This window comes from Acanthaster planci, unplaced genomic scaffold (genome assembly GCF_054643075.1).
Source record: "Acanthaster planci isolate LZ-2023a unplaced genomic scaffold, COTS_SCS Contig8, whole genome shotgun sequence".
In the NCBI taxonomy this organism is placed as follows: Eukaryota; Metazoa; Echinodermata; class Asteroidea; order Valvatida; family Acanthasteridae; genus Acanthaster; species Acanthaster planci.
In genome coordinates, this window is record NW_028257632.1 from 142,313 (window position 1) to 169,811 (window position 27,499).

The following is a 27,499-nucleotide window of genomic DNA, read 5'->3' on the forward strand; positions in this document are numbered from 1 at the left end:
CGTGTGATTCAAAAGAAACGCATTTATTATGCATGCTAGTAATAAGAAACCTCCAAAAGCGGCCTACTTGTGCTCAAGTTCAGTCTTTTTAATCAACCTTCAGTGCCAACGTAGACCTTAACGGTGGGTCCATCTGTAAGCAAGTTTGTAGTGTGCAACAGCTCACCAGGCCTACGTCCACATGGCCCACATTGGCCACAATGTCCGCAAACGTTTGTGACCCAGCATGTCCGGCCTGAGTTTATATATATCCGAGGCCTCACATTCGCCGGCCCGTTTACGTTCACGGGCCATCATGCCTTGCCACTGAGTAGGACCAAAGTATCCGGCCAATTTGTCTGTAAGTTCATTATGCCTGGTCCATTTCGTCATTTGGCCCAATGGATATTTCAGTTTCCTCCGATCTCACCCTTAGCCCTTCGAGAGAATGGGCTCAAAAGGCTATGTCCGAGGGCCCACTGGGTTAATCCCATACGTCAAAGGGCCATTGTGTTTGTCCACAATATCCAACGGCTCACTGTGTTCAGTTCATTTCGTTATGACCAAAGGCCCTTAGTTAAATTAGCACGCCTATTTTGTCGGCAAGGTGCAGGCTCATGATTCTGCCAGTTTTGGACAAGCTGTGTGTGTCCTATACACGTACATCTTCAGCAAAAGTTGTGGATTAGGCAATATCCTTATTATTACTATTACTATTAATTAGTTTTATTTCAACAGGGTAGCCTTCTCAGTTTAACACTGCTATTCTTAAGGGCCCTGATTACAAGTACAATTAAATTAAAGTAAAAACACATACAGTACACTAAAGATTAAAAATATACAGACAACTTAAATAAAAATATAGAAACCATCAATGTAGCCTTAAAACAAACCAACAAAAAAGACTCAAAAAAACCTAAATGTGTATATAAAAGCAAATTAGATCATAAAATGGAATCGATGTGATAAAAATCCATAGTTCTAGCAACACAAACGGTATGAGTATTATCCCAAACACCACTGAACATAGCACACAGAAAATATAATACATTACAAAAAAATGTTGTAAAAGAAATGCATTATATGAAGTGAAAAGAAAATGTAAAAATGAGTACAAGATGACTAAAACACAAACACAAGGTATGATTAAAACACTAAAATGGTGAATATGGGAATGCTTTTTATTACAAAGGAGATTTAAGTTCAGACAGAGATTTGGCATTTCTTTGTGAATTAGCCAAATTGTTCCAACCTACTCTCCCCAAGTGAAGGAAAGTTCGTTTGCCGGCATTAGTCTTGGGCTGGAAGGACAAAGATAATGAACCATTGGAGATCGCACGAGTACCAAATGAATGAGTTGTGGGCGTGAAACGAGAGCTAAGGTAATGTGCAGTTAGTTAAGACATTTATAAACCTCACACATTCTAGTATTTTGCCAGCGTTGGTAAATCGGAATCCATGAGAGCGCCTCGTGTAAATCAGCAATATGTGTTCTTAGATGGGCATTTAGAATCAACCTGGCAAGTCTATTGTGAAGTTTGACAAGTCTCTCACAATTGCAAGAACAACTAGACCACACAACGCTGCAGTAATCAAACAATGGCAAGATCATGGTGGAACTGAGCATTTTAAATGTCGGAGTAGGGAGGTAAGGTTTAGCAGAGCGTCTAAGAAGTCCAATGTTTTTAGAGATTTTCTTAGCAATAAAATCAACATGACTAAGAATTGGTAGGAACAGGAATTGAGAATAGCCTGAAATTGGTAAGGTCCAGGCTCAAGTTGCATAAGTTAGTGTTCCTGCTTAAGATAAATGCTCCAAGCTGCATTTGTTTTCAAGACAACCTATTACGACAACGCGAACATTTCGGCATTATTTGTCTGTGTAACATCCAGGGTAACGCGGCCTATCAAAATTAAGTTAAGGCATGAATTACAGTTCCGAGTCTATTCTCTGACTTAACCTATTTCCCATTGTTATACGAACGTGGAGTCTCGAGTCTATGACACTCTTGCTGTTACGCCTGAGTGCATACCTTAGCTCCATTCATTAACGTGCACGGGTTTGGGCCGAGTCAAATATCGAGAGTATTGGTGCAGTCAACACCATAGCATCAGTGCTGGATACATAGCCCTACTCGCTGCCCTCCCTTTTGCGGCTCGGAGTTATTGTTACACGTTTGTCACATATTGCAGCCAAACCAATCGGACTAACCACCACAGGCCTCTATGAAACTAAGGAATGCTATATCAACTTCATGAGAGTACTTGTGCAGTCGACACTCAGTGCTGGATATATACCTGTATTCTCTTCATCTTGCGCCTTGGATTCATTATTATACGTGTGTCATTGCAGCGAAACCTTCCGGACTAAAACCGCCACAGGACTCTATGAAATTGAAGAATGCTATATCAACCTCGTGAAAGTATGGTTACCACTTTTAGAACCACTTTACAATCCACTCAAAATGAGCTTCACTAATACTTACATGTTCTTATGAATCATTCCGAAATGCCCCTCACTACAGATTGCTATTCACTTGGAGAATGTGCAACTTTGGATTCAAATTACAATGCCAATTTTGGAGTTCAATAATAACATTTAAGAGTTTTTATAAAGCGTAAATTTTCTCCTAAAATTTATTATAGCGCTACAAATATTAGCAATACAAGATAATTTATGGGCTAACTCTTCAAGCAAGATTATTATGTGCTCGGGGAGAAGCGATTCTGACAGATCTGTCACCTCAGGACCGGTATGATCTTGGAACAACTAGAAGATGTGTCGTTTCAATTAAGCTATAATCCAACATTATAACAAAAGAGTGTACAAAACCAGACAAAGAGAAGCAGCCAAAAGACATCAAGTTAATTCCTTATTGAAAGGTGAAGAGAAAATTCAAATCCTAGTTGAAAATTTTGCTTTACAAAGCATTGATCTTGAAAACACGAGGGATACTAACCTTTGTCAATTTTCTATGGAGAAAGGCAAACGTACACAAGTAAGATTTGAAGCTTTGCATGGCGGAAGTACATAGGATGTAGGTTTGCGGGTACGCCATGTAAAATTCTCTTTTGGGAAGAGGTGTGGTTCTGAGAAGAACCGGTGAGTGTTTAACTCGACGTTTAGGCCAGTATGCTCTGGCCGTCCTCAGGAGAATGTGTGCTGACTCGAGTGGATGCCGTGTAATAAAGGTTGTCTGGAGTCGGTGAAACGTGATGTGGCTTGGTGGCTTGCTGAGGGTGCACTGGAGCATGCAGGTGTTGGATCCAGTGGAGGATTAAGGATGCAGATTTGGGCGGGAAACTAGTTTAGGCGGGAAACTGGGGATGGGTTGGCTTCGGGTAGAGAGGACCCTAACACCAGGGGATGAGGGGGGCCTGGGTTTCAGGTATAGAGGACCCTACTGCCCGTGTGGTGGTGGTGGTGGTCTTGGGTGCTAGCAGTGGGCGCCAGATGTCGCTCAGCTTGAATCCGATGTCTTGAGGGACGGTGTTGTGCCGGAAGATTTCGATTGCCTCCCGGATTCTTGGGTGCCAACGCTTGATGGGGGCGATGAGTTCTGCGTTGTCCCATTCGATGCGGTGGTCTGATGTGTGTGCATGTTTGATGATTGCTGATTTCTCGTAGTCTCCTCTGCGGCCGTGTGCTCGATGTTCTTGAAGTCTGGTGTGGAGGTTCCTGCCGGTCTCCCCGATGTATACTGGGTCGCATTCACAGGGAATGCGGTAGACACCGGGCGACTGCTGGGTGTTTGTTTGTCCTTGTGGGTATGAAGCAGGTTCTGTAGTTTGTTGGGCGCTGAGTGAATGACCCGGATGTCGGCTGCCTGAAGGATCCTGCGGCGTTGGTGTGATGCGGGGCCCAGGAAAGGCAAACATACTGTGGAAATGGGGGACTTGGGGGCTTCGGGTAAAGGGGACCCTAACGCCGGGGGTGGTGGGGGGACTTCGGGTATAGGAAACCATATCGTCCCGTTGGTGGGTTTGGAGAGGTTGACGTGTTTGTAGCCTATCCATTGAGTTGGGGAGCCGTCTTGATGTGCTTGGGTCTATATTAATAAACACTGTATGCTCAGTGCTCGTCTTGACAATAGTCAAGCATACAGTGTTTATTAATATATACGTTGGGTAAGGGCAAAACCCGTTATATAGATTAACATCTCCCCAACGCAAAAATACATTTTGAAAACTGTAGATTTGTAAGACATTAACTGTTGATTCGTGACGAATCTCCAGTTATTGTCTTGCGAATCTATAATTATTGTTGGCAACAATAACTATAGATTCGTAGCTTACGAATCTACAGTTTGCCGTAGATTCGTAAAAATAATCTACACTTTGAATAAAGTAGTGACGTCACAGACATAGTTTAATCATGAATAACCTTTCAACAGCGAGAGAAAGCAAGCGTTTTATACTGTTTGTGCTGCAAGTATAGTTTTTATTTACGTTCATGCAAATACATGTCATTTAAGTAATGCTTAACCAAAGCAGATAACCCACACAACAGTCCCTAATTCGCCTCCCAGGCCTTACACCCCCGAATACACGCGTTTCACGGAATTCGTAGCCCGATGGCGCCAGGCGTTAATAGTGTAATTCTTCAAAATTGTGTAACGCCGAGCCCGACATACCGTCCTCAAACACTGCTAAGATTCGCGTATTGGCGAGCTCGTACACATCTGATTTCTTGCTCCTCAGGAAAAAACAAAGGGTTCACAGAGGATCATGAACGTGATGATCAATCTTCCACTTCACGGCAACTATTCACTTGCTCTTCATGTACAAAAGCACCGCTCCCCATTAGGTTCCCGTAAGAATCCAGGCCCTTTACGTCAGCTTTGAGGCATAAATGTCGAAGTGGCAGTGTGGCGACCAGAAGGGCTTCGAAGATCAGAGACAGAAAGGGCCTGGAACAGCTCCAAGAGACGCCGCCGCTCGCGGACTAGACAACAGCCTGTAGACGCTAGCTACTGGCCTGGGTGAAAAGGATAGGTTGTTTCCATGGCAATGTGACACGATCATAAGTCGATAACGAAAAAATCCCCCTGCAACTTACGAGGTGCAAAATTACGGACAGAGGTAGTCGTATACATTCGCAATAAAATATTCATGACCGTAACAGGAGAGTAAATTCAGTTACACGTGCCATCAACAATGGTCAAAAATAAACATTATCGATAATTACTTGTAAAATAAACATACATACACAGTTGACTCTCGATATAAAGAGCACCGTTATAAGAAAACAGTGTCAAAGAGTAAATTTTGAGCAGCTGAATATTTTGAATAATGTTTTTCTTTGTTTTTCTTCGCCTTTGATAACAAAGTCATGGTTATCACAAGGTAATTTTTTTCTAGCCACTGCACGTTTGTTATAACGAGAGTTGACTGTATCATTGGAGAGTAATCAAAACTCAGAACTCCGTACTCTATTTTGGGCAGCTGATTCAGATGTGAATATCTATGAGGAAATGAACTTGAAAACAATACAGGGCAGATCCCCAGCGTACAAGGGAGCATTTCTTGCTAATGACAACAAAACGTTGTGTCAAACCACACATTCCTCTCATTCGAATAAAGAAATGTTGACAATACTGCTAATCGTTTTCCAAATAGCAGTAGGCCTATGGCAAACATTTCTCAGAATCACGACGATAGTTTTGGCACGGTTCCACTGTAGCTTAGTGTACAATAAAAGCTTCTAGAATAAACTCCTCCGATATATACAAAGGCTAAATACATGTATATTAATAAATGTACAACTGTGAGACACGTTATGGTAATTACTTATAAACCACCAGGAAGACGTTTTGCAATCAGAGAAACATTTCAAAGTCTTCATGTACTAGAGGCAAAATTCTATTGTCCGAAGTAGGATAGATAGAGATTCGTTTGACCAGGATATAGGGAAAAAGTGGGGGACAGGTCGTCGAAGTTGGAAACACGTTGTGCACACAAATTAAGAACTCCTTAATTAAAAAACCCCAATGAGAGCGAGCATTTCGTTAATGTCTTCAATAAACACATATGAAGCCAACTGTATACATCCAAAGATCAAAAGTAATGTTGAAGGCTGGGATTCTCGTCATATCTATCATTACAATCACATATACACAGCATTAAAGATACAGTTTGTGTGGCAATTGCTTTTTCCGTACTGAGGGATACAAAATAAATGTACATAGAGTCTGACCGAACATTACAAAACAGGTAGAAGAGCCAAGTGGATCCAAACCATTTTTTTTGGGGGGGGGGAATTTTATTGGGGATAAGAGCCCCAAAATTCTCATTTTTTCTGCAACCTTTCATGGCCTTTCTACAGGTTGAGGCTACATTTGGTGCTTTGTATATGCTTCTGAAGGAGGGGACAGGAAATCACAAAATTGCCTTTCACTTCAAAAAAACAATTGTTTGCTTCTTTAATGTGGGAGTACCATGACCCCATTGACCCCACATCCGCCCTTGAGAATAACAGAAGCCAAAAATGAAATGCCAATAATTTTATACAAATATGCACATCGGACATGAGAATATAATTTGAACAGTTTTGAATGCCAATAAAATGTCAAGTTTGTAACAATGTTCATCCTCAGCACTACTTGCTACTGGGATGGTACTACTCAAGCAAAATGATGCCCTGGTTCTTAAAATTGTCTGTACTGTAACATCACATTTCTGGTTCAAAAGATTTTATCCGATCTGATTACATGATAAAAACAGGAATTAGTCCAACAAACGAGTCTAAAACTCCCTCAAAATTCTTGCACTGTCATTCAGTTTCTCTGGATACATATTTACAATCATTTACGATAAGATGGCCAGGTACTCTAGTGCCTTAATCGTGATACCACACTTGGTCCTTGTTATAACATCTCACTCACAGACTGCATCTTTATTGGCTAATAACTAGTCACATGCCATTCACTATATTGTTGTGCATGGCCAAAAGAACCATACTTGTAATAACCAAAATACTCTATGAACAGCAAAAGTTTTTGTGTATTATATACAGATGAGCATATTGTGCATCTTTCCAAGTCTGGTAATAAAGAGCTAGTTTCAAACATTCTGTGCAGAGATATTTTGGAAAATTGCTGGTGAATATCAAACAAATATTCAAATGGTATTTCATTTAATTATGTGAAGGCTAAATTAATCAAGCAGCACCTGTGTATGAGGCATTACAAAACAAATACTGACTTCTTTACCTCATGGGGCAGTAAAACGGTGATCCATGGAGTGTTCTGTTTCTCCCAAGATGAAATAAAGCCGTCAATACTTGAACATGTATACTATTTTCCAGCATCTCTGTTCGCATGGCAGTTTGGTTGTGGACTTCGGAGGGGAAGATTGGTAAGTTGGTCAGTGGTCACGTAACTACCAGGACCAACTGGCCCATTGGGCACTACCCCATCATCGATGATGACAGTGCTGGGGACAACGCCCAGATTCCCAGAAAGCAACCCTGTGGCTTCTTGCTGTGTCACATACGCCTGGTTGTCAGCTTCAAGCCTAGATTCATTCTGTAGCACTAAGGGTTCAGCTACAACATTCTCCTGTGTGCGGTTGTTGTTGTTGTTCGAGGGGCTTTCCTCTGCAAAGGCCACTTCAGGATCCAGTGGCGCAATGTTGCTCATTTGTGCCGCTGTTATGTAGCCACCACCACTGCTGCCGCCCACGGTTCCGTTCATGTGGATGTGGTCGCTGTAGGTAGCAGGCTGCGCAGAGGGTGGTGGGGAGACATTCAACATCTGTGCTTGATCGACATAGCCAGAAGGTGCAGCATTGCGCATTGCCTCACCTGCAACGTTTCGAGCCATCAGAGGAACTGACATGTTGGGTAACATTCCCTGGACGACGTATCCATTCACATTGGCCGGCTCAACTCCATTCATGCTTTCCACATCAATACCGACAGAGTATAGTTCATAGTTCAGTGCCCCTTCTTCACTGTCGTCAGAGAGGGCATCTGCACTTTGAGTCCTGGCAATATTTGTGGCTCCTGGGGGCTTGTTGGTAGGTGTGGTTTCAGAGACTGGCGGTGCACAAGGTGCTGTGGCTCCAAGGGACACCAATGAGGCTCTGTCTCGTGGGGAATTTGATGAGTCCACAGTACATTGCGAAGGTTCCTGTGATGCCCTCACATGTGGCCGATCAAAGGCACTCTGGACATAAGAATCAATTCCTGCCCCATTTACATCCTCCTCTGACCTGCTCCCTTGTCCTCTTGTTGCCTCAGCCCCTCCTGTCTCCTGTCTGGCCTGACTCTGAGAGGGGCCAGCTGAGTCCCGACTACTGCTTCCCGTGCTGTCGCACAGTGCGGCAGTGGCTCTGGCCCCTCCACGCAGTCCCATCTGACTGTAGGCATCGGCAGGACTCTCAGAAGGGCTGTACATTCTGTCACTAGAAGCTGCTGCCCCAGGAACGAACCCTTGCTGGACATAGTCCAATACAGTGCCATCGTTGACACAACTGGCCCCTGCCGAGTCTCCCCGTTCCTTGCCCTTGGCACCTTTTGAAGGTGCCTTTGAGAGCTCTGCTCCCTGGGAGGAGGCTCTGTCTCTTCCAGGATCTTCCCTCACAGGTCTTGGTCCTGTACAAGGAGGTACAGATCTCGACATCTGCAAATATGAATCAATGGCATCTCCATCCCCTGGATAATCATCGTCGGGGTTTGAGCTTTCTTGCCTCCAAAGCAGTAGGGGCAGTCCATCCACTTGGGGTCTTGGGGCTGATGCTTGTGGACTTTCACCCCTGACCCTCTGACCTTCGATGTCCTCCTTTTGAACTGGGGACAGACCGTCTTTGGTCATGCAGGAGTAGGTCAGTTCATCATCATCCCGGATGTGCAGGTAGCTTCCCCCGCTCCCCAAACTGACTGGGCTGCTTGGCCCAGCCCCATTATACTCCTCCCCGGACGATGGGTCCTCCTCTCGCCTGGGGCTGGGCAGGAGAGGCTCTGAAGCCAGGGGTGCATCACTGAGCATTGGGTCACCCTTGAAGCTCAGCAATGGGTGGTCGTCAAAGTTGGTGACGTCATTTTGCAAGTCAACAGTGCCCCGTGGCTTGTCACCAATGTCAAAGCCATCGGTTATGATGTCGATGTCAACCATGTCCTTCTCCTTTGGTCCAAGATCGACAAACAGCTGACAGGGGATGAGGTCATCAAACTCTTCCGGTTCCCTGACCATGATATGGTTTCTGTTTTCTGATAAGTAATCATTCTCTGCCTGTGAAGCAATAATTGGACAAATACTTTTGACGTTTTCTTTTGGAAGTCTCTTTTCTTTAAAATATATACCTAAAAAGGGGACACAGCAACAATCTGCAAGGAGCCAAAACTCACATGGGAAATTCCACCATCTGTCGCTTTCCATTGTTTGGAAAAAAATGCAATCAATGTTTTCACACAAATGAAACCCAGTTGCTTATCAAACAACTGGCACTATTGGCACTTGGCATTTCTTGGAGTGGGTGGCAACCAGCCCCTGGTATAATGTATGCAACAGATCATGAAGGTCTGAACAAAAATATGGGCACTTTACTGTTAGCAGACATCGGCACACTAATGAATCTAGTATTGGTAAGATTGAGGGGCTGAAGTCGGACTTGCACAAGAGTGCTAGTGCTCAGTCGTACACACCTATCAAGCTCATCTTTGGTTTGATGACTGCTTAATTAAACTGTGTAAGACAAATGTGTGCTCACCCGAAGCAGTGGTGGGGGCCTGATAGCTGGAAATTTGCGAATCGACTTCTTGATACGACAGACGATGATCACCACAAGCACAACGGCCATGAGGAAGGCAAAACACACACCAACTACAAGTCCAACAGAAATTGGCTCAGCTAAAAAGGGAGGGAAAAAAAGACGGATCAGCCATGTGACAGCCAATGGACGAATTAGCCCCGGCCGTTCCACATCTTTTGACATCCACCGGGATGTTCCAGAAGTCTTTGCAGGATTGAGCTCAGGTAGAGCTCAGCAGCTGTAACACCGCGTGGTGACGGCATATCCTTGCATGGGCAAGTCCGATCAAGGACCAGAGTTAACCGTAACTCCACCAACTCTGATCAGGTGCATGCTATTTGAAGACAGCTGGACTAGTCTAGTCCACTATGAATGAGCAACCTACCAAGGTCGGTCACATCGCTGGCTGTAACAGCTGGTTTTAATAGCACAAGTATATGAAAAAAAAAGAAGTAAAGGCAGGAAATGTACTAGCAAGTATGTCACTGGTCACTTTTTTCTATCCTTGTTATTTTGACCATCCTACTTCCACTACTTCTCCTTAAAAGTCTAAATGATGGTTGACTGAAGTCACATGCACTTCAACTTCACTGCACACATGCTAGGTACATCACAAAAAAAACCAGTAGTTGACTACTGGTCCTTGATCGCCTCAGACCTATTCAGTAAGAAGTGGTTAGAGGCTTTTAACTGGACTCTGTCCTGTCTGCCCTTATGTGTTATGGAAAGATTGTCTGTCTCCTCCCTCAAGTTTTAACTCACGCGTTACGGCGTTGATTCTACTGCACGATGACTTCTTTACAGATGTTCCCATGGAGTTGCGTGCCTGTACGTGGAAGTAGTAGTACTGGTCTTTTTGCAGGTCTGTGGACAAATATGATTTTTTTTATGAGACATGCAGCCTGTAGACTAATTCCCCTGTCACAATTAAACACCAACATCTCTGCTCTGTAAGGGTGGTGGGACACAGCAACTGAAACAACTCAGCATTGAAACCAATGAAACGATGCAACCAGCACTGAGTAATGTATTATCAGTCTGTGAGTGCCAGTGTTGTACCCGAGTACTCGTCGAGTACCAAGCTCTCTGCCAAATATTGAGCTGGCTGGGTGGGAATAAAGCTGGAGTACATGGACATTAGATGGTACTGGTAGATGCACAAAAGTAAGATTACAAAATAAGATGACTTCAGAACATCACTATTTCAAAAAAATTAAGTTTTTATGACAAATGAACTTGATAAGTACTTGGCTGAGTACTGTTGGAGTACTTTTCTCTTTAAAACTTCACTTTTACAAAACCGGAGTGTCTGAAGTCTTACCCCTGTGCATGTACCAACAAAGGCTCATGTACTCCAGCATTACTCCCTAGTCCTAATCAGTTCAATAGTTGGCTAAAAATACTTGATGCTCGTAAAGTACTTGACTACAACACTAATGAATGCTACTGGTTAGTGATGCATGCAAATACATGGTGTAGTCACTTGTAAAGGAGATTGAAAAAAAGGACTCTGCGCCACTTTAACAACTGCCACATTTCCAGCTTGCTCAAATGCATGCACACCTTCAAGTTACCAAACAGACACAATGGGTTGATGAGCGTGGCACCAACTCAGTGACAAATGACTTCTAGTTGTAGCTGATGGATTGGTTTTGCTCATGGCTGGATTACCCCATCTAATGCTTGAGGCCCATGAAAGAAATCGGGGACCTTCAAACACTCTAGGGCCAGAACAGATACCACAGTTTGCTTTTCTCTTTAAGTTTCAATATTCATGTACCGGTTGGAAGAGCTGAAAACAATCTAGTACCCATTGTGCGGCAGCCATGCATCAACATGAAACACCTGGCTGCAGCGCTTACCAGCACTGTGGAATTGGTAGTAGTGCCTAGAATGGAGTAGAACCAATGACACACAAAAGCGTGGCACCAACAGCAGACTTAATTTGGCCCCCTGGTTTCACAGCATTAAACTGTGTGCTGCATGCAATGCCCACATTGTGTTATGAAGGCAGGGCTCGCAGAATCGGTAGTCCGACGTCCCAGGAAAACCAAACTATTTTGTCGGGCAACCAAATGTTCCTGGCTGCCAGCCCGACGGGCAAGCACCTGTTTTTGACAACACATTTTTTGGCCCGGCGTTTTAGACATTTCAGCACCGTGCACCGAAAAAAGATCGCAAAAAAAGACCGCAAAAGATCAACATCCTAACCTTGATGTTGCACAACTGTACATGTTCGGGGAGGTGCACCATGGTACGTACGGTCAAATCATTGGCATGAACCAAAGGTGTCTGCATTCAGTCGTTTTCCTTGTTGCGGATCGCTAAAACTATATTCAGTCATATTACAGCTCAATTATCATCCAATTCCAATGAAAAAGGGGCAGAGGTCTACCTTGTACATGTACATTTTCAAATTTTGAGCTTTGAATTTGTCTTACAAGATCGACAAAAGTGACGACACTTTTCCTAGTTCTGGATCACTTCAAAATTTTCTTTACACATAAAACGTAGTCAAGCGTAAACCTATTTCTCTGCCAAAACCATTGTAATAAGCATATTTTCCAGTAAAGAAAATCTAATTTTAAAGGGGATTTGTTTATATATTAGAATATCAGTGCATCAACATGGATAGCCTGCATAAATTTTGACTTGACTTTGGTGCTCAGCGAGCCATCGACCGCAAATCCCCCCACGCCACAAAGTTGGCGAACCCATTACATCACGTACAAATCTGTTACGCACGTAGACTCCCGTGCCCGAAGGGCAACTACATTTTTAAAAACTTCGCGAGCCCTGGAAGGTTCACTTACCTGTAGTTACTGTATTCAATCAGTGTCATTTATCAACCACAACTGAAAAATGCATCGTATTTCATTTCATGATGCAATACTGCCTGTAACTGCAATTCTCGGTTGCACTGTTTTTCAATGTATGAGTAACTGTTTCCAGTAACAAAAAAGCAATGCACACCGTGCAAGGGAAGATGAATCATCTGATCAGCAAAGACTCAAAAAGAAAAACAAACACCTACCCGGTAACTCTGTGGCCAGGCAGTTTACTAAACAACCCCCTTTCACAGTGTAGTGCCCCACTGGAAAGACCCATATCAGAAAACATCCCCTTGGCATTCCTCCAAATGTGAGGATGCCTACCACTGCAGTGTGAACAGAGCCTAGAATGCTTTCTAAAGGCAAACACTGAAGCACTTTGGAATATGAGGCTTGTCTCTATCCTTTGGATCTGCCACAGGTAGGACTGTAAGCTTTAAGCAGGAGGCACATTAGCCCTAACTTCCTAGAGCAACTTACTAGCAACCTTCCTCATCCTTTGAAATTCCAACACCGAATAGTAAACTGTGCACATAAACAGCTAGACTCTGCTTTATTTGCGGTATGCCTAATCCCACGCAAATCACAGTCAGTTTACGAGTGAAGTAATCATCCTGATTCTAACAGACCCCAGTGTTGGAGTTTTGCTGGTTGGGGAAGGTAAGGGTTAAGTCTAGTATCCCACATCAGCTCACCATAGACTGTGTAGTTGGTGACATTCACGCCTACACTCAGTGTCGTCGGCTTGCCTCCATCCCTGCTGGTGTATGAGATGAGGTATCCGAGCAACTCCCCATTTAGTTTGAACTCATTTGACAGGGGCTGTGGTATCAAAATCATAGCATGTCCGCTGTTACATGTATTTCATTTGCAGGGCCAATATAAAGAAATGCGATTGACCACAAACACCCTCCCCCACTCCCAAAACATACCCAAATGGAAAACCCACCTCAATAATTAACTGTGACCCTCTCTGTGAAAAAGAGTCATGTCACTAAAGCCACTTTGGAGATAAAGGCCTTTGAAAGAATCTTGCGCAGTGTTTAAAGCAATAGGAATCTTCAACATTTTAGTATCTACTGTACGTAAGTCCATTTTTATGTAACATTGTGTACCAAACTGAGTGACACATCAAAACAAAGAGCTCAAATTCCTCATAGGACCAAGTAAAAATCAAAGAGAGCCACAGAGACTTGTGACTCATTTTTACAGAGTAGGTTACAAATACAGGCATTTTTGTACCAAAGCAAGAAAAACACAAGAAAATTTTAGCCATTCGGAAATTACATTACTTGATATAAGCTAAAAAATGAAGGCATTCATTGGCCCAAACCACAAGTACAACACGTACTGTGCCAAATGGGAAAATGTTACGCTATTGCTCCAATGGTATCAACCATTTGGTATCAAAGATTTAAATTTGCTAAGATATTATCAAAAAATAAAACACGCCACAAACACAGCCAAAACAAAAACAAAAAAGTAATTGAACAGTTTTCGATTCAGTTGGAAATGTTTCACTTCCATCCAAGGCTGGGGTATCTTCTTTTTTTGGCAAGATTTCCAATGACCCACCTTCCAAGAGAGCTGCACTTGCCTCCTGTTGCTGTTAGGATTCGGTTTGTCGACGCATCTGAAATTTTTTGGCAGATCTCGAGGGACTTTGAAGAAAACCAAGAATGTTAATTTTAAAAATATGAAAAGTACAAGCAAAAAAATCATAACAAACCCCAAAAAACCCAAGTTGGCAAAGAAGATCATGTACATGTACCTGCTACTCATACATGTGTATTTTTTTCCCCTCGCTCCTTCTTAAGTTTGTAGGAACATTCTGAAAAGCTAACACTACCGAGGATATGACACAGTATATACAAATGGTATGTCAATGAGGTCATGACTGCACATCCAAACACCCAGAGGGACTTTGATAAGAAGTTCCCATTTCCGCTAATTTGACTGACCTCTGGTCAGTGGTCACCCACAGGCCCGAGGGGGACACTGATGTACAAAAGTGACCTAATTACACCAGCCCACAAATTTCATTACATGCATGTACCTCTGTGCAAAATACAAAAAGGAACTTTTCAGGGATTACAACTGAAGGCATTCTAAAGAGTCACATATTTTCAGCAAAGTGCCCGACTGGGCACTATTACTTTAAATTACTTGCAATGTACATGTACATGTAATTGCGAGTGCCTAATTTGGACGGAAACAAATGTCATGGAATGGCCTGTACAGGTGTCCCTATGATTACATGTACATGTAGGTTAGAGTCGCTCCTCACTTCTTTTGGTGTACAGTTCCATGTACTTGCTATACGTGTTTCTCTCAAACTGTAAACATTTGAAAAAAGATAATGTAATAAAGATTCGGGTTGACTTCCACGTAGTGGGTGGCCAGCTAAGGTTCTAAAGACAATCAACTCCACTCAGTGCAGGACCCAGTCTGGTCTGACAAGTCAGCTGAAGCAAATCAACACATTTCTGCTGCAAATGGCATTAATCAGACGTGGTTCCTAAAATGTCAGACGTGGATGACAGACCATCCCCTGTCCTGGTTCCCCCTTCCACAGTATCACAAAGCACTGCGAGTGAATGGTGGTCTTACCTCCTTCAGTGGTACGCCCTTCGGCCACTTCTGAATAGTTGCTTTCAATGGTTGCACGTTGCGCCTTCACTCTGACTTTGTACAAGCCGTATGGATGACCCAAACCCACGAGAGTGTACTTCACTGTTCCTTCCTCGGTCTTGTTAATACACAGAATTGAGGTTAACAAACCATTCACAGTATGCTGTCAAGACATTTTGGGAGACGGGCATGCCAGTTGGGTTTGTACTGACGGGCAAATTTTGTTTAAATATAAAATAAGGCAATGGGCAGGTGATGGGCCATGACAACTTGTATTTCCAAGGATGGATTTGCGCCGGGGAGATGTTAATCAATCTTGGACTTTTGCCCTGCCCAACATGCATCATAACATTGTATACTCAGTGTTTGCTCCCATAGGCTTGTGAAAAAACCACAAGCGTACTTGGGTGGGACTCGAACCCACAACCTCCTGCTAGTGCAGATGTCTATGGTACACATCGAGCAGGGCAAAAGTCCAAGATTGATTAACATCTCCTTGGTGTATATCCATTCTTAGAAATAGTTGTTCTCGTTAACCGCTGCTACGTCTGAGTCGAACCAGCAAGCCGACACCGGCAAGCTCGGTGGTCGAGTAGTTAAGACATCTGCACTAGTAAGCAGGAGGTCGTGAATTCGAGTCTCACCCGGGTACACTTGTGGTTTTTTCCACAAACCTTCAGGTGCAAACATCGAGTATACAGTGTTATGATACACGTCTAGCAGGGCGAAAGTCCAAGATTCACTACAACTTGCCACGGTGGGAGTTTCCAGCTCAATTCACCACACAAATGCAATGCAATTTACCCGTACCTGCTTCTTATACCAGCTTTCATTGGCTGGGGTACCTTCCCACCTGTACTCTACGATGTAGGTAATGTCCTCTGGGTCGGAGAGCTCATCTGGAGGACGCCAAGACAGGAGGAGCCTTGAGTCGGAATGGTTGGAAACGCTTAGCTGGCTTGGGGGATGCAACTTGCCTAAGAAACAACAGGAAAGATGCACGATTTCGGATCCATTGAACAACACCCAACTTCATGAAGCTGACAAGCAGAAAATACTGTTTTGTAAATTTATGGACAAAGAAGTAAGCATAAAAAAAATCCCTACCCCAAAACAGCTGACAACAACCTGTTAAAAGCTACATGTAGACTAATTGGACGCCATATTTGCAGGTGCCCTGCTTTTGCCAAGGCTCCCCAAAATTAGCCATGCTTCCCATTTGTTCATTTGTTCAGGTTACGTGAAGAATTTGCACTTTATAAATGAATCAATAGGACTGTATTGCTATATCATGACTCACATCACGATGAATGTGATTTGATTTCAGTCTGATGTTTTGTGTTGTGCCAAGTGGTTTGGTATCACTACAACTCAGAATATGCAAGCAGTTGCTCCTCTCAATGCTCCCATCTCAACACATGTACATGTACAAAGGGACAGAAACAAACAGCAAATTTCTTGTGGAGACCTTTTATCCTACTCTCTTGGGCCTCCACAAGGCACCACTTCATCAGATCATACTCACACATGGAAGGACAAAGCAAACGCCACATGCTTCTTCAGCTATGCCAGCAAGGCATAAAAATGAAGGGACGCTGAATTTGTTTAGCCAGTAATGCATCCAAGAAACAAACAAAACAAGTTCAAAATGAGCTGACATGGACTCTACTTACTGTATTTTTCGGTGTCGAAGAATTTTTTTGTAGAATCTGCCACCAGTTTCCACTCATTGGTTGTTCTGACGCGGTACTCACAACGATCGCATTCCTTACACTTGCATTTACAGCTGGTGGCACCGCATACATGGCATTCAGGGGAACGGCATTCCTCCCAAACTTCTCCACTGTTGGTATAATGATATCAAAGACAATGTGATGGTGATTTGAAAAACAACATTCTATCTTTTGTTGTTTTGAGCGAGTGCCATCTAGAAACCTAGGGCATGTAAGGATGTCCCTAGGTACAATGAATGTATCGTAAGCTTTGGAATATAAGCCACGGCTTTTGCATGTATGTTGATTCTCATGCTGAAAAAGTCTCTACAGCTAATACACCAGACGCAGGCCTTGAAATAGTACCAGCCCGGCATAAAACTTCTAGCGAAAAATGCTTCGGGCTACCTAAACTTGGTTCCTTGGTTGCCCGGTGGGCTGGTGAAAAATTCAGAATAAGCCTACCTGTTAAAACTTAGATCAAAATATATAATGCTTGTTGCGATAATAAATACAAGATCGCAAAAACCGAGTTGTTGTGGATGTGTTTTTACTTGAGTTTTTGAAACGTGATTCTCGCGTGACAGGGCGATAAGCGACCGCGAATGCCATGAACAGAGTAGACTGGTGGGTTGTAGTGCTGGTGTAGCATAGCACATGGTACAATGCTATACCACACGTGCACACTATTCTCGTCTACTTTTTAGGCCACTTCTGCTTCTGACTACATGTACATGCCTCTCAAAAATAGTATCGGTAGCAGGGTTCTGGCCAGGATGGTTTTAGTGCCGGCAGGACTATCTAAGCGGAGCGCCACCATCGGTTGGCACGGAGTGTAGCAGAAAATTTTTGGAATCTAAAAGCCCCCAGATGGCCGGAAACAGCACTTTCTGGGTGTTTTCAGCTGTGTATACACAGCCTAGAATTAGGGATCTCATGTCTGAAATTTACTAAAAAAAATTGAAAATTTGTAATTTTGGTCAACTAGGATGAGGTGATAATTTTAGACGGGCAATTGAATTAGAAAAAAAAAGAGTAGAAATAAATATTGATTTTATTCTGTAAATCCCTTAAATATTGAATTAATTTCTATCTCTATGATGCCCATAATTTTTCATTGCTATTCAAATCATTTTTCATTTTTTTTGTGTGTTGAAAATAAGGCGAAACATGCAAAATCTTGGCGGAATATTTTCCTTATTTTCTCTGTACAAAAGTTCGTACAGTATGCATATGGGATAACGACATTCATAAATGTGTGCAGGGGTTTTCTGAACAGTCATTTTAAAGTCTACATGAACATAATGTAGATTGGCCATTTGCTTTTCAGACACATTTGGCCATGTGTCAGTGCATACTGAGCGCGTGTATCTTGCCATACGGAACTCGTTTACGGAAAAGGCAAAATCATGCTGTTACTTTTGAATAAAAAAATTGCGGAGTTAATATTTTCACCGTGGGATAAACAACAATTAACGAATGCGATGCGATCGTTGGTTTAAAAAACGATCGCAGTGATCGTTTTATGCAACATCGAGCAGAAAATACATGCACCGAATGTTGCTAACCGTGGTCGGCGCGGCGAAAAACAGTCACAGTCGATTGTCAGTTTTGCAAGTACATGTGAAATTGTTTTTCTGCCAGATTTTTAAGTGTTTAATTTAACGAAGTGTGAATGGGGTCATTTGCAATTTTGTCTTTCTGAAAGTTAAGCCAAATTTTCTTTTCAAGTTGTGGAACTGGGTAAAATGCGGAACTGGACAAACAACGCTGTACATCATGGAGAGGGGGTTTTCCGATCTTCGCACACTGAGATGAGAGCGTTGCATATGCAAGCCTATGTGTGGCCTTCCAACCAATGGAAAGATTCGTTACGCACTATGTACACGTGCATTGCGCGTAACAAAGCCTCCTATTGGTTCATGTTAATATTTGGTCCAGATATGTTGCATATGCACGTACGTTGGTGCGCAGACGATATGCATGGCAGTGCAAAGTGAAATTTACGAAGAAATTTTACGGTTTCTTCACGATCTTCATATCTTCACGATCGATCCCTCGACCAAGATGCTATTTTATTTGGGTTCTTGTCGGGAATATGTGCCGGTCGGAAAAGTTGATTTGGCAGATTGTGGCGGTCGGCAATTCTGCGTGCCGGTCGGGCCCGACCGGCGCCGACCGGCAGCGGCAGATCCCTGCGGTAGGTCAGAATATTGTTTGGTCAATTTTTTTTGTGCTGATGTAATAGCCTGAATGGGGATGAAAGCTTTCAAAAATTGTCTCAAACAATTATAAAACATGTCTTGATATAAGTAAAATTTCTGCAGTTGACAGATCACAAGAATTATGGACAATCACACACAGTTAGTCAGGTAATCACGATGGCAAACTAGCCAGCAATGTCGGTGTATCGCGTGGTAAGCATACATGATGCATCCAGACAGGCGATAAACCATGTGGCAGGAACTCGTAAACACAGAAAAGAAATACATAACCAAGAAACCAAGTTCTGTGAATTAACTTGAAGAAATCCTCTTGCAACATCGATGTTTTTTCGACCTGCAGCTGTATGGCTACATGCGACACTGATGTAGTTTTGATCGACTCCTGACTGGGACGTAAAGACTGGTTAGCACATTTCGATCTCGTGTTCTTTTGCATGGCCACAGCGTGGTAGGAACCAGCACAGCTTTACTTTCATGCATTGAGCTTTGCACACAAAATTTCACTACTGCGACAGCAAAACATGAGTGGAACTCGTGAAAATGACAGAAGTTTCTTTTCAAAAATTGCAAATTAAGAAGGAAAAGATATAAAAACAAGCGTTTTAACATAAGAGAGGGTTGTTGAAAGATATTTTGTAAAGACAGAAAAGACATCAGCATTAATTTCTATTTTGTTTAATTTTGTAAATTGGTTTTCTAACTTGCTGATAAAAATGTTAGGGTCGTGCAAAAAAGTAAGGGTCGGTGGGTAAACGGAAACCAGAAGTATTTTGGGGGGGCCCTTATCAATTTTTCCGACAACAGCTAGCTTTACTGGGCATTGCAGGAGTCCTTGAAAGCATTTGGTACAAAGTAAACACAAAGCCAAACAGCACCCTCTTCCGATTGAAAAAAGTTTTCTCTCGTTCACCGCGCATGTTCGAAGGTCGAAAAGTAAGCAAAAAGTAGTAGCATTTTTTGCCAAATGTTAGCAACCCAAACGATAGGAAAAATGGAGCAAAGAGATGATTTTGATCCTGGCTCCGTGACCAGTGACTCCAGTGACTTTTACTAACATACATGCCTCTTTATTTATTTATACCATGAGCCTTTTATTTTCCGAAATGACAAATTCTGCATTGGTAAGCTGATAACATAAACATTTTTTTTATAAACAAGCTAGTAAAACTCTAAAACGGGCTAGTAAAATATCCATTGAACTAGCCCAGTGGACTAGCAAGGAAAAAAAAATTTGAGCAAGGCCTGCTGACGGCACGGCAAACTTTGAAGGATAAAATCAGTCACAAAAACCATGGCCGGGCAATGCGTACCACGTGCTGGTGGTACTCAAGTTTTCATTGATTGCCATTTACATCTACTAACTTGAATCTTGGAAAATAAACAAAAATTTGAGTTGTCTGGATTTTGAGTTATTAACAGAATTCCCCGAGTCATGGAGTCATGAAACACATACATGAAATGTGTACGTTATCCTAAACTTGACTTGCTCTGCTGTGGCAACATTTTTGGTGATTATTTCCCCACTTTTTATTCATTCTCATGGTGTACTTTTTTTTGGCAGACAAATAATAATTTTACTAAGATTTTTTTTATTGTTGTTGCCTAAAGAATTCTTTCTACTATTAAAAGAAAACCAACCACTTCAGTGGTGTGCCTTTGTGTGGCACATCTTCCGTCTTTTCCCCGATCGTGTTCAGCTTGACATGCCACAGAATTTCGGGGTTTTTCACTTGGGCTTTCTGATGACAACACTTCCTGTGGTCACGTGGTTCTTGGAAAGTGTCAGTGATTGGACTGTCCACAAAAGGGTCTGCGGCAGCATTCAGGCCAGCCTGAAAACTGGGTTTGTCGTGGTCGCAGTGGTGTGTGCAGTGCATGTGCCGCATGCAACATGCATGCATGAAACACGAGCAGTTCCAATGTGATGACTCAAACCAAGGTCTCGTGGCAGATTTTTCATTTTTGAAGCAATTTGGCAGTGTTTTTTGATTGGCGTCACAAAAACTTTGAGATAACCAGATGTCATGTTGTGGACAGTTACAGAGGTTTTTTCCTTTACAGAGAAGCCTATTCTTTTGGCAAGAAATAGTCGGTCTACAAGATGAAAACAATCTTTAGATTTACCTGACTTGGAGTTGACAAGATTTTATTGTTCATGTATGTCCCTGACCGCATAACTTTTACTGGCCGCTTGGGGAAAAACGGGCAAGAGCTGACGCACAGCCCACGCACACAGGAAAATCATCCAGCCCACAATAAATATTAAATTTGACAATATAAAATGAATTTTTTAGGGCGACATTCGTTCATACTTTTCTTACATTTATTAGGACTGTACATAACCACTGACGCACTGTACTGTTGCTTCAGCATCTTCATGGCTGGATCATCAGCACTGTGGCGTGACTTACATGTATACGCATACATAAATATAAATAAATTGAAATTGAAGACCAATATGAGGTATATATTTAATTCTAAAAGAAAAAAGGGAACCAAAATAAACAAAGTACCATGGGAGTCCTTTCTGACTGTTTTATTGACAAGAAATAGTAGTGAGTTGTTCTTCTTGTGTTCCGCAATGTGTGGAACACAACATGAATTAACCCTTTAATATCTCCTCTAAGACCTTTCAAAATTCACCAGAAGATTTGGGAGGATTTCACAAAAGATGAGAAAGACACATGTATGTATGTACAGTGCAGATCCAGCCACTATTAATCTACATGAGCCTTGATGACCCTTGAAAGTTACATGTACATTGTACATATAGGTACATGTAAAAAACAAATCTTGGCTTGAAGCAGTGTGGCCGATTTCGGATAATTCAGGAGGTCTTCTGCAAAAATGAGCGGTGAATACATGTGCATGCACCTGTCTAGTAAACTCTGGACCACAAGCTGGCTATGCTGCCCTGCTGTTTTATTTGGAACCGGCAGATCACCAAGGTTTGATTTCCTGTGGCAAGTTCTTCCCCATAACTCCCTGTTCAGAGTCGCCATGAACCATAATTCCACAAAAGCATTCGGAAGGAAGATGTCCCACTCTGTCCAAGTGGTGTCCAAGCGTCTACCCTGGCCTGCCCTTAAATCCTGTGTTGAGTAGTTATCCTTATTCATTTTCTGTACCGGTACTTTAACATGTTTAATAACACTGAGGCACACTGAGCTAGGAAGTTATTTGAGCCATCAAAACTATCCAAAATTAAAAGGATACTTGTAAGGTACTCGTACACGCAATGCCGTTACCGGTACTTTTTAATACATGTACATGTACAAGCCTTGAAACACACATGTGAGTCCCAATACACCTCATTTTCACATGTGTTGCTATTTTAAAGGGCTACTCTGATGGCTTGTTGGTTTTCATGCAAATCCGATTTTTAACACACGTAAGCAAAACTGTGGTGTCATTGTAGGCAGCACATCTCATTGTTACCGGGTACATGTACACTGATCTTGAAATCACAATATACTCAGGTCTATGCTTACATGTATGTGACTCACTTTAATGCGAAACTTCTGTTTCACATACATGTACCACGGAGCTATTAGCTCTGGGCATGTAATAACAAAACTCAATGAAAATCTCCATGCGCATCTTTGAGTCTTCTTAGCTCGAGTACAGGTACATGCAAATGTATGTGGGAAATATACAGCAAGGACATTTTTCAATTCAGCTGTGTTGGTTTTCATTTTGTTAATGTTGCATGTCACATTTTGCGTATCGCAATATGTATTGTGTCACAACCCATATATCGTGATACATATATGTACATGTATCGTGTTGTAAACAAGTTTTTTGTATTTAGATGAACCCTTCTGCTTCAACAGGTAAAAAAATTTGCAAAGTTACCTTGGTACTTCTCTGTACATGAGGATGTCGGTGGAATTCACGCTGTCATTCTGGCCTCCTCTCATCCAGGTACACGTAACCCATCTGAAATCGTAGCTGAAGCAGTGCAAACCTGATGCGGGGTCCGGTGGAATTGGATCTACAAGACACAAGTTGTACATTGTACAATTCCAGTGACAGCACTGAAGAAATGTGGTAGCCTGGGCACAGGAATGACCAGTCTTCTGTTCATGTGTTACAATTCTTTATAAATCCAAGGTGTCATATGCCTGTGCAGTGAATTGGTTTTGACTGGGTTTGGCATGAAGTCACTGTTATTCAAAGTTCTCGCACGGGACAAACGCAACGAGGAAAAAACAAAGTACATATACGTGTACTATTCCTGAGCTTCCTGTTTCCTGACCTACCCTACTTTGAAAATGCAAAGTTAAAAGTTGTTTGGGGGGAAAAATTGGGGGGAAGATGTGAACTGGAAACGAAGGGAGAAAAAAACACAAATGCATGTCCATTGCACACAAAGTATGAAGTGGTACAAAAAAGTTCAATGGGCACATTCTGCACACAAAGTGCATGAGGTGCCATTTACTATTGTAAAGAGTGCCACCTGACCTCTCTTGCTACCGTTTTCAACCTGTGAACAATAATATGTACATGTACATGTCGAGCTGCAAATTGAATCAGTATTTCCAAAAAGGAAAAAACCAAAATTAATTTCTTCCTACATGTACATGTACAATGTAATTGATATCCACATACATGTACGGTACGTGTGCTCTGTTCTCAGATGTCATTACCAGTAAGCAGAATGACATAAACAAATGCAAAGGTGAGTCAACCACAGAGACCCGGTACCGTATTTCTTTTTCCCTGAATTCTCTCTATGTAACACCAGATTTGTCATATCACTTTCAGATAAAGTTAAAAGATAAAGCCATATTAATTAAAGTTTCAAATGAAGAGTCTGAACATACTCTTAGCAGCAAAGGTTGGGGATAAAAAATTGGAACAAGCCAAACCATGCAGAACAAAACTACATGTACATCAACAAAAGCTGCTTCAAATTTTCGACAGAGGTCTTAAATTTTAGCAGGCCCACTACTCAGGACCTCATTTTAGATTCACAGATCCTTTTGGCAAACTTGCTCTACTGAAGGGGGCTGGGGAATGAGTTAAGTCAGAGTGATTTTTGTTTTGCATACACTGTATAGTATTTGTCTGAATTCAGGTCTCAATCCATGGCTTTGGAAGAAAATACAAAACACAGCATCAATGATTTCTTTGCTTGGAATGAGAATTTCCTTTTCTGATAGTCGTGAAGTCTGTCTCAACAACTGCAACAAAACTGCATGCCGTAAAGGATTACATGTATAGTCTAGATTTTGACTGAAGAGCCTTCAGCAGAAAAAAGAAAGAAACAGCTTCATTTCAATTTTGTTGTGTCACATTGCATTCAGAAGGATCAGATTTCCATTAAAAAATCACTGGCTAAAAATTATATACATCATATACCGGTATTTGGTAGTTACATGTATGTCAGATCACTTGCGTCTTTCCTGTACTCACCAACTCTGCTGGTGGTGTTCTCAGACCATCCTTCAGCAACCAGCATACCGGTACCAGCAGCTGAATGCGGCCGGGGCATCAGTGGAACAGTCAGGCAGCACCAAATGAGCAACAGAGTTCTCCTCCACTGGGAAGTCTTGTATGCCACCATGTTGACTGAACACATCATGACAATGAGCAATGGAAACAAGACTGAAATTCACAATGTGTTACAAAAAAATTACCTCTAAAAATTACAAAGCGAAAGGACTGCTAGACATTACTCCCATCCCCGCAAAGAAAATTGTACAAGTACCGGTACATACATGTACATGTACATGTAAGTGGACTACATAGAAAATGTACAGTGAAACAAATTAACAGGCAGCTGATATGAGGAGCTGGTGAAAATACATGTACATGTATATATGTGGAATATAAACAGCTGTTTGGGTAATCCTACACAATATTTCTCATGTGATATGGCCTGAAAAGTTTAGATAACTTCCCCCTTAATTTCTCACATTTCCCCCAACATGTACGTGTACATGGAGGCCCCTTTCATTTTTACACTTAATTTACACGTATTTCAGACGCTCTGTTTATTTTGGACAAGAAACGTAGTACATGTACATACATGTCTTCTCTGGAAGTGGAGAGGAAGAAATTCCTTGAAAAATCTGAGGGAAGCATTTCTCTTTGAACAGAACAACACAAACAGATTCTAGCCCACAAATTTGCATAAAAATGTGTGGAGAAACTGGCTTAGGGATGAACGCATCACGTACGCTGCAACAGGACAAAAGGCATCCACAGGTACATGTACCGGTATAAATGTATCTACAAATACATGTAGCACATACATGTACGCAGAACCACCTGGATGTACTTGTACATGTGTACAAACACATGTAGTTTTGAAAATGGGTTCTGCCATGCGTATGTATCCATAGATCTAAACATGGCTTAGTTACAAGTATTTTCTCCTTTTTTCTGTTCCTGATATTTCATGGACATATAAAAAGACTGGAAATCGATAACAATTTTTTTTCAATCTGATACCGTACGTGAAAAGCAAAGACAGAAGTCTTTTCCTTTCTCCCCAATTCTTTCAAACAGCAAACAGAAATTTTATTTCAACCCTGAGCTGAGGTCCAACGAAGATGCTATTCTTTATCACGCACCGCACTGCAGACATTGCCAATGTCATTGGGCATCTTGTGAGCGAAGTGGTAAATGGGCGAAGGGACTATATCTGACTATGTACCACCCAATGAAATAATTAATGTCTGTTGATAATAATGATCTCCGACACACATTTTCTCAGTCATAGGAGCCAAGTTGGCTCGGGACCGAGTTGGGTACGGACCGAGTTGACCGGTACCCAACAACACACACCCACCTGACATGCCTGAGGATGAGTCGACTTGTTTTGCGGCCTATGACGGACGATTTGTCTCTTCATATGATGCAAAGACGGTTAAGTTGTCTCATCAGTTGAGTTGTCCCAAGTCGAGTCGGCAATCACACTTCAGTGATCAAAAGCAATGCCACAGAAGGCAGTGGCTATAGCATAGGCCTACATGATATAGGCTGGCCTAACGGCCAGACGTTAGGCTAAAAAATTGCCACTAAACTTAAAAAATAAACAAAAGCATGGCTTTTTACTACACGCCCTTTACGCTCGGTTTTATCATGAATGGTTTACACAAACAATACCATGAAACATGGAGGGAAAAGTGTGAAATTTCTTACTCTAGGAACTGGCCTTTATCCTACGTGTGATACTAACGCTTTCTCGCAATCTTTCCGCTGTAAATACATATGTACATTGTACATGCATGTCATATATTGTGCTGTGCAGATTGTGACACAAACACGCTGGCCTACTGTACTTGCGTGCGCGTCACGCTTTCCAGGAACCTGATCATCCAACATGCGTATACACACTACGGTGTACTTTCAAGGCCACGTTACGCAGCGCGGTGAATAGCCTGAGAGTTGACTTCTGATAGCGCGCTTCGGAACTCTTGGATAGGAACGTGCACAAATTTTAGAAATGTGCAATTTGTTTTCATGAGTTATTAACACATCAAATTAACTGAAAATTATCTGACCCAAAAAAGAAATATCCTGCCAAACATTTACCCATTAGTCACTTCCGAAAACCTAAAATACACGAAGAACTGCGTGCAGCATACCTGCAGAGCGGCACCCAACCAAAAGCGAATTAAAAGAATTTGAAAAGTGTGCGTGGTATGCCTGCAGGTGGAGCTCAGGTATTAACTGTTACAGTGTGCACCCTGGCTGATGAGGCCGCGCCAGGCGGTTGGTGGCGAGGACTTCCTAGGATTCAACGCTGATGTTAAACGTACGTCTTTGATGGCGACTTTCGGACTGTCCTTGAAACTTCTGCCCTCCAGCTGAGCGGTTTCCTTTTCACAGCTTCCCGTAGACGAGCTGTTTCGGGATGCTGGTATCAGGCGCATGCGTGGCCAGCCCAGCAGATCTGTGCCGTGCAGATTATACTAGGGATTCCAGCCTGTTTTAAGACCTCCGTGTTGGGAATCTTGTCCTGCCAGCGGTGGAGGAGGTTGCGGAGGCAGCGAAGATGGAACAACTTTAACTGTCGTTCATGCCGTCGGTAGAGGGTACGGGTTTCGCAGCCGTACAGGAGAGTGATGAGCACAACTGTATGGTAGACTTTAATCTTCGTGGAAAGTGTGATTCCTCTCCTCTCCCGGAGTTTCTGAGTCTCCCAAAGGCGCTGCTTGCTTTGGAGATGCGATTATACTGACCTCGGCATCGACGCTGGTGGAGCAAGAAAGAATACTGCCCAGGTTGAAGAAGTTGTCAGCGGCCTGGAGTTTCCGTCCCTTCACTGTGATGTACAGTTCGTGTTGCTGGTTGCCAGGGGCAGGCTAAAACATCACTTCAGTCTTCTTTGTACTGATTGTAGGACCAAAACTGT

At 42.5% G+C, this 27,499-nt stretch overlaps 1 protein-coding gene across 2 annotated transcripts; it reads right to left on the reverse strand.

Moving 5' to 3' along the window:
* Nucleotides 1-4,389: 4,389 nt before the first annotated feature.
* Nucleotides 4,390-26,415, reverse strand: LOC147795537 (uncharacterized). Of its 2 annotated transcripts, XM_087131678.1 has the most exons (12): nt 26,284-26,415; nt 25,931-26,057; nt 24,550-24,705; nt 22,987-23,125; nt 16,868-17,037; nt 16,005-16,171; nt 15,174-15,312; nt 14,139-14,224; nt 13,259-13,385; nt 10,495-10,596; nt 9,691-9,830; nt 4,390-9,212 (listed from the first exon to the last, which is right to left on the reverse strand). In XM_087131678.1, the coding sequence occupies exons 2-12, from the start codon at nt 25,935-25,937 to the stop codon at nt 7,275-7,277; spliced, it is 3,171 nt and encodes a 1,056-aa protein (XP_086987804.1). In that variant the 5' UTR covers nt 25,938-26,057; nt 26,284-26,415; the 3' UTR covers nt 4,390-7,274. The 2 variants fall into 2 exon arrangements, with proteins under 2 accessions (XP_086987804.1, XP_086987805.1); XM_087131679.1 differs by lacking the exon at nt 25,931-26,057 and having other exon boundaries at nt 26,284-26,403.
* Nucleotides 26,416-27,499: the final 1,084 nt, after the last annotated feature.

What these genes read in the sequence shown, in the direction of transcription:
- LOC147795537 (XM_087131678.1), bottom strand. An exon ending in ATGTACAGAGAAGTACCAAG is followed by an intron (nt 17,038 to 22,986) that starts GTAACTTTGCAA and finishes TTATACCAACAG; the next exon opens with TGGAGAAGTTTGGGAGGAAT. An exon ending in AAAGCTGGTATAAGAAGCAG is followed by an intron (nt 15,313 to 16,004) that starts GTACGGGTAAAT and finishes TGTATTAACAAG; the next exon opens with ACCGAGGAAGGAACAGTGAA.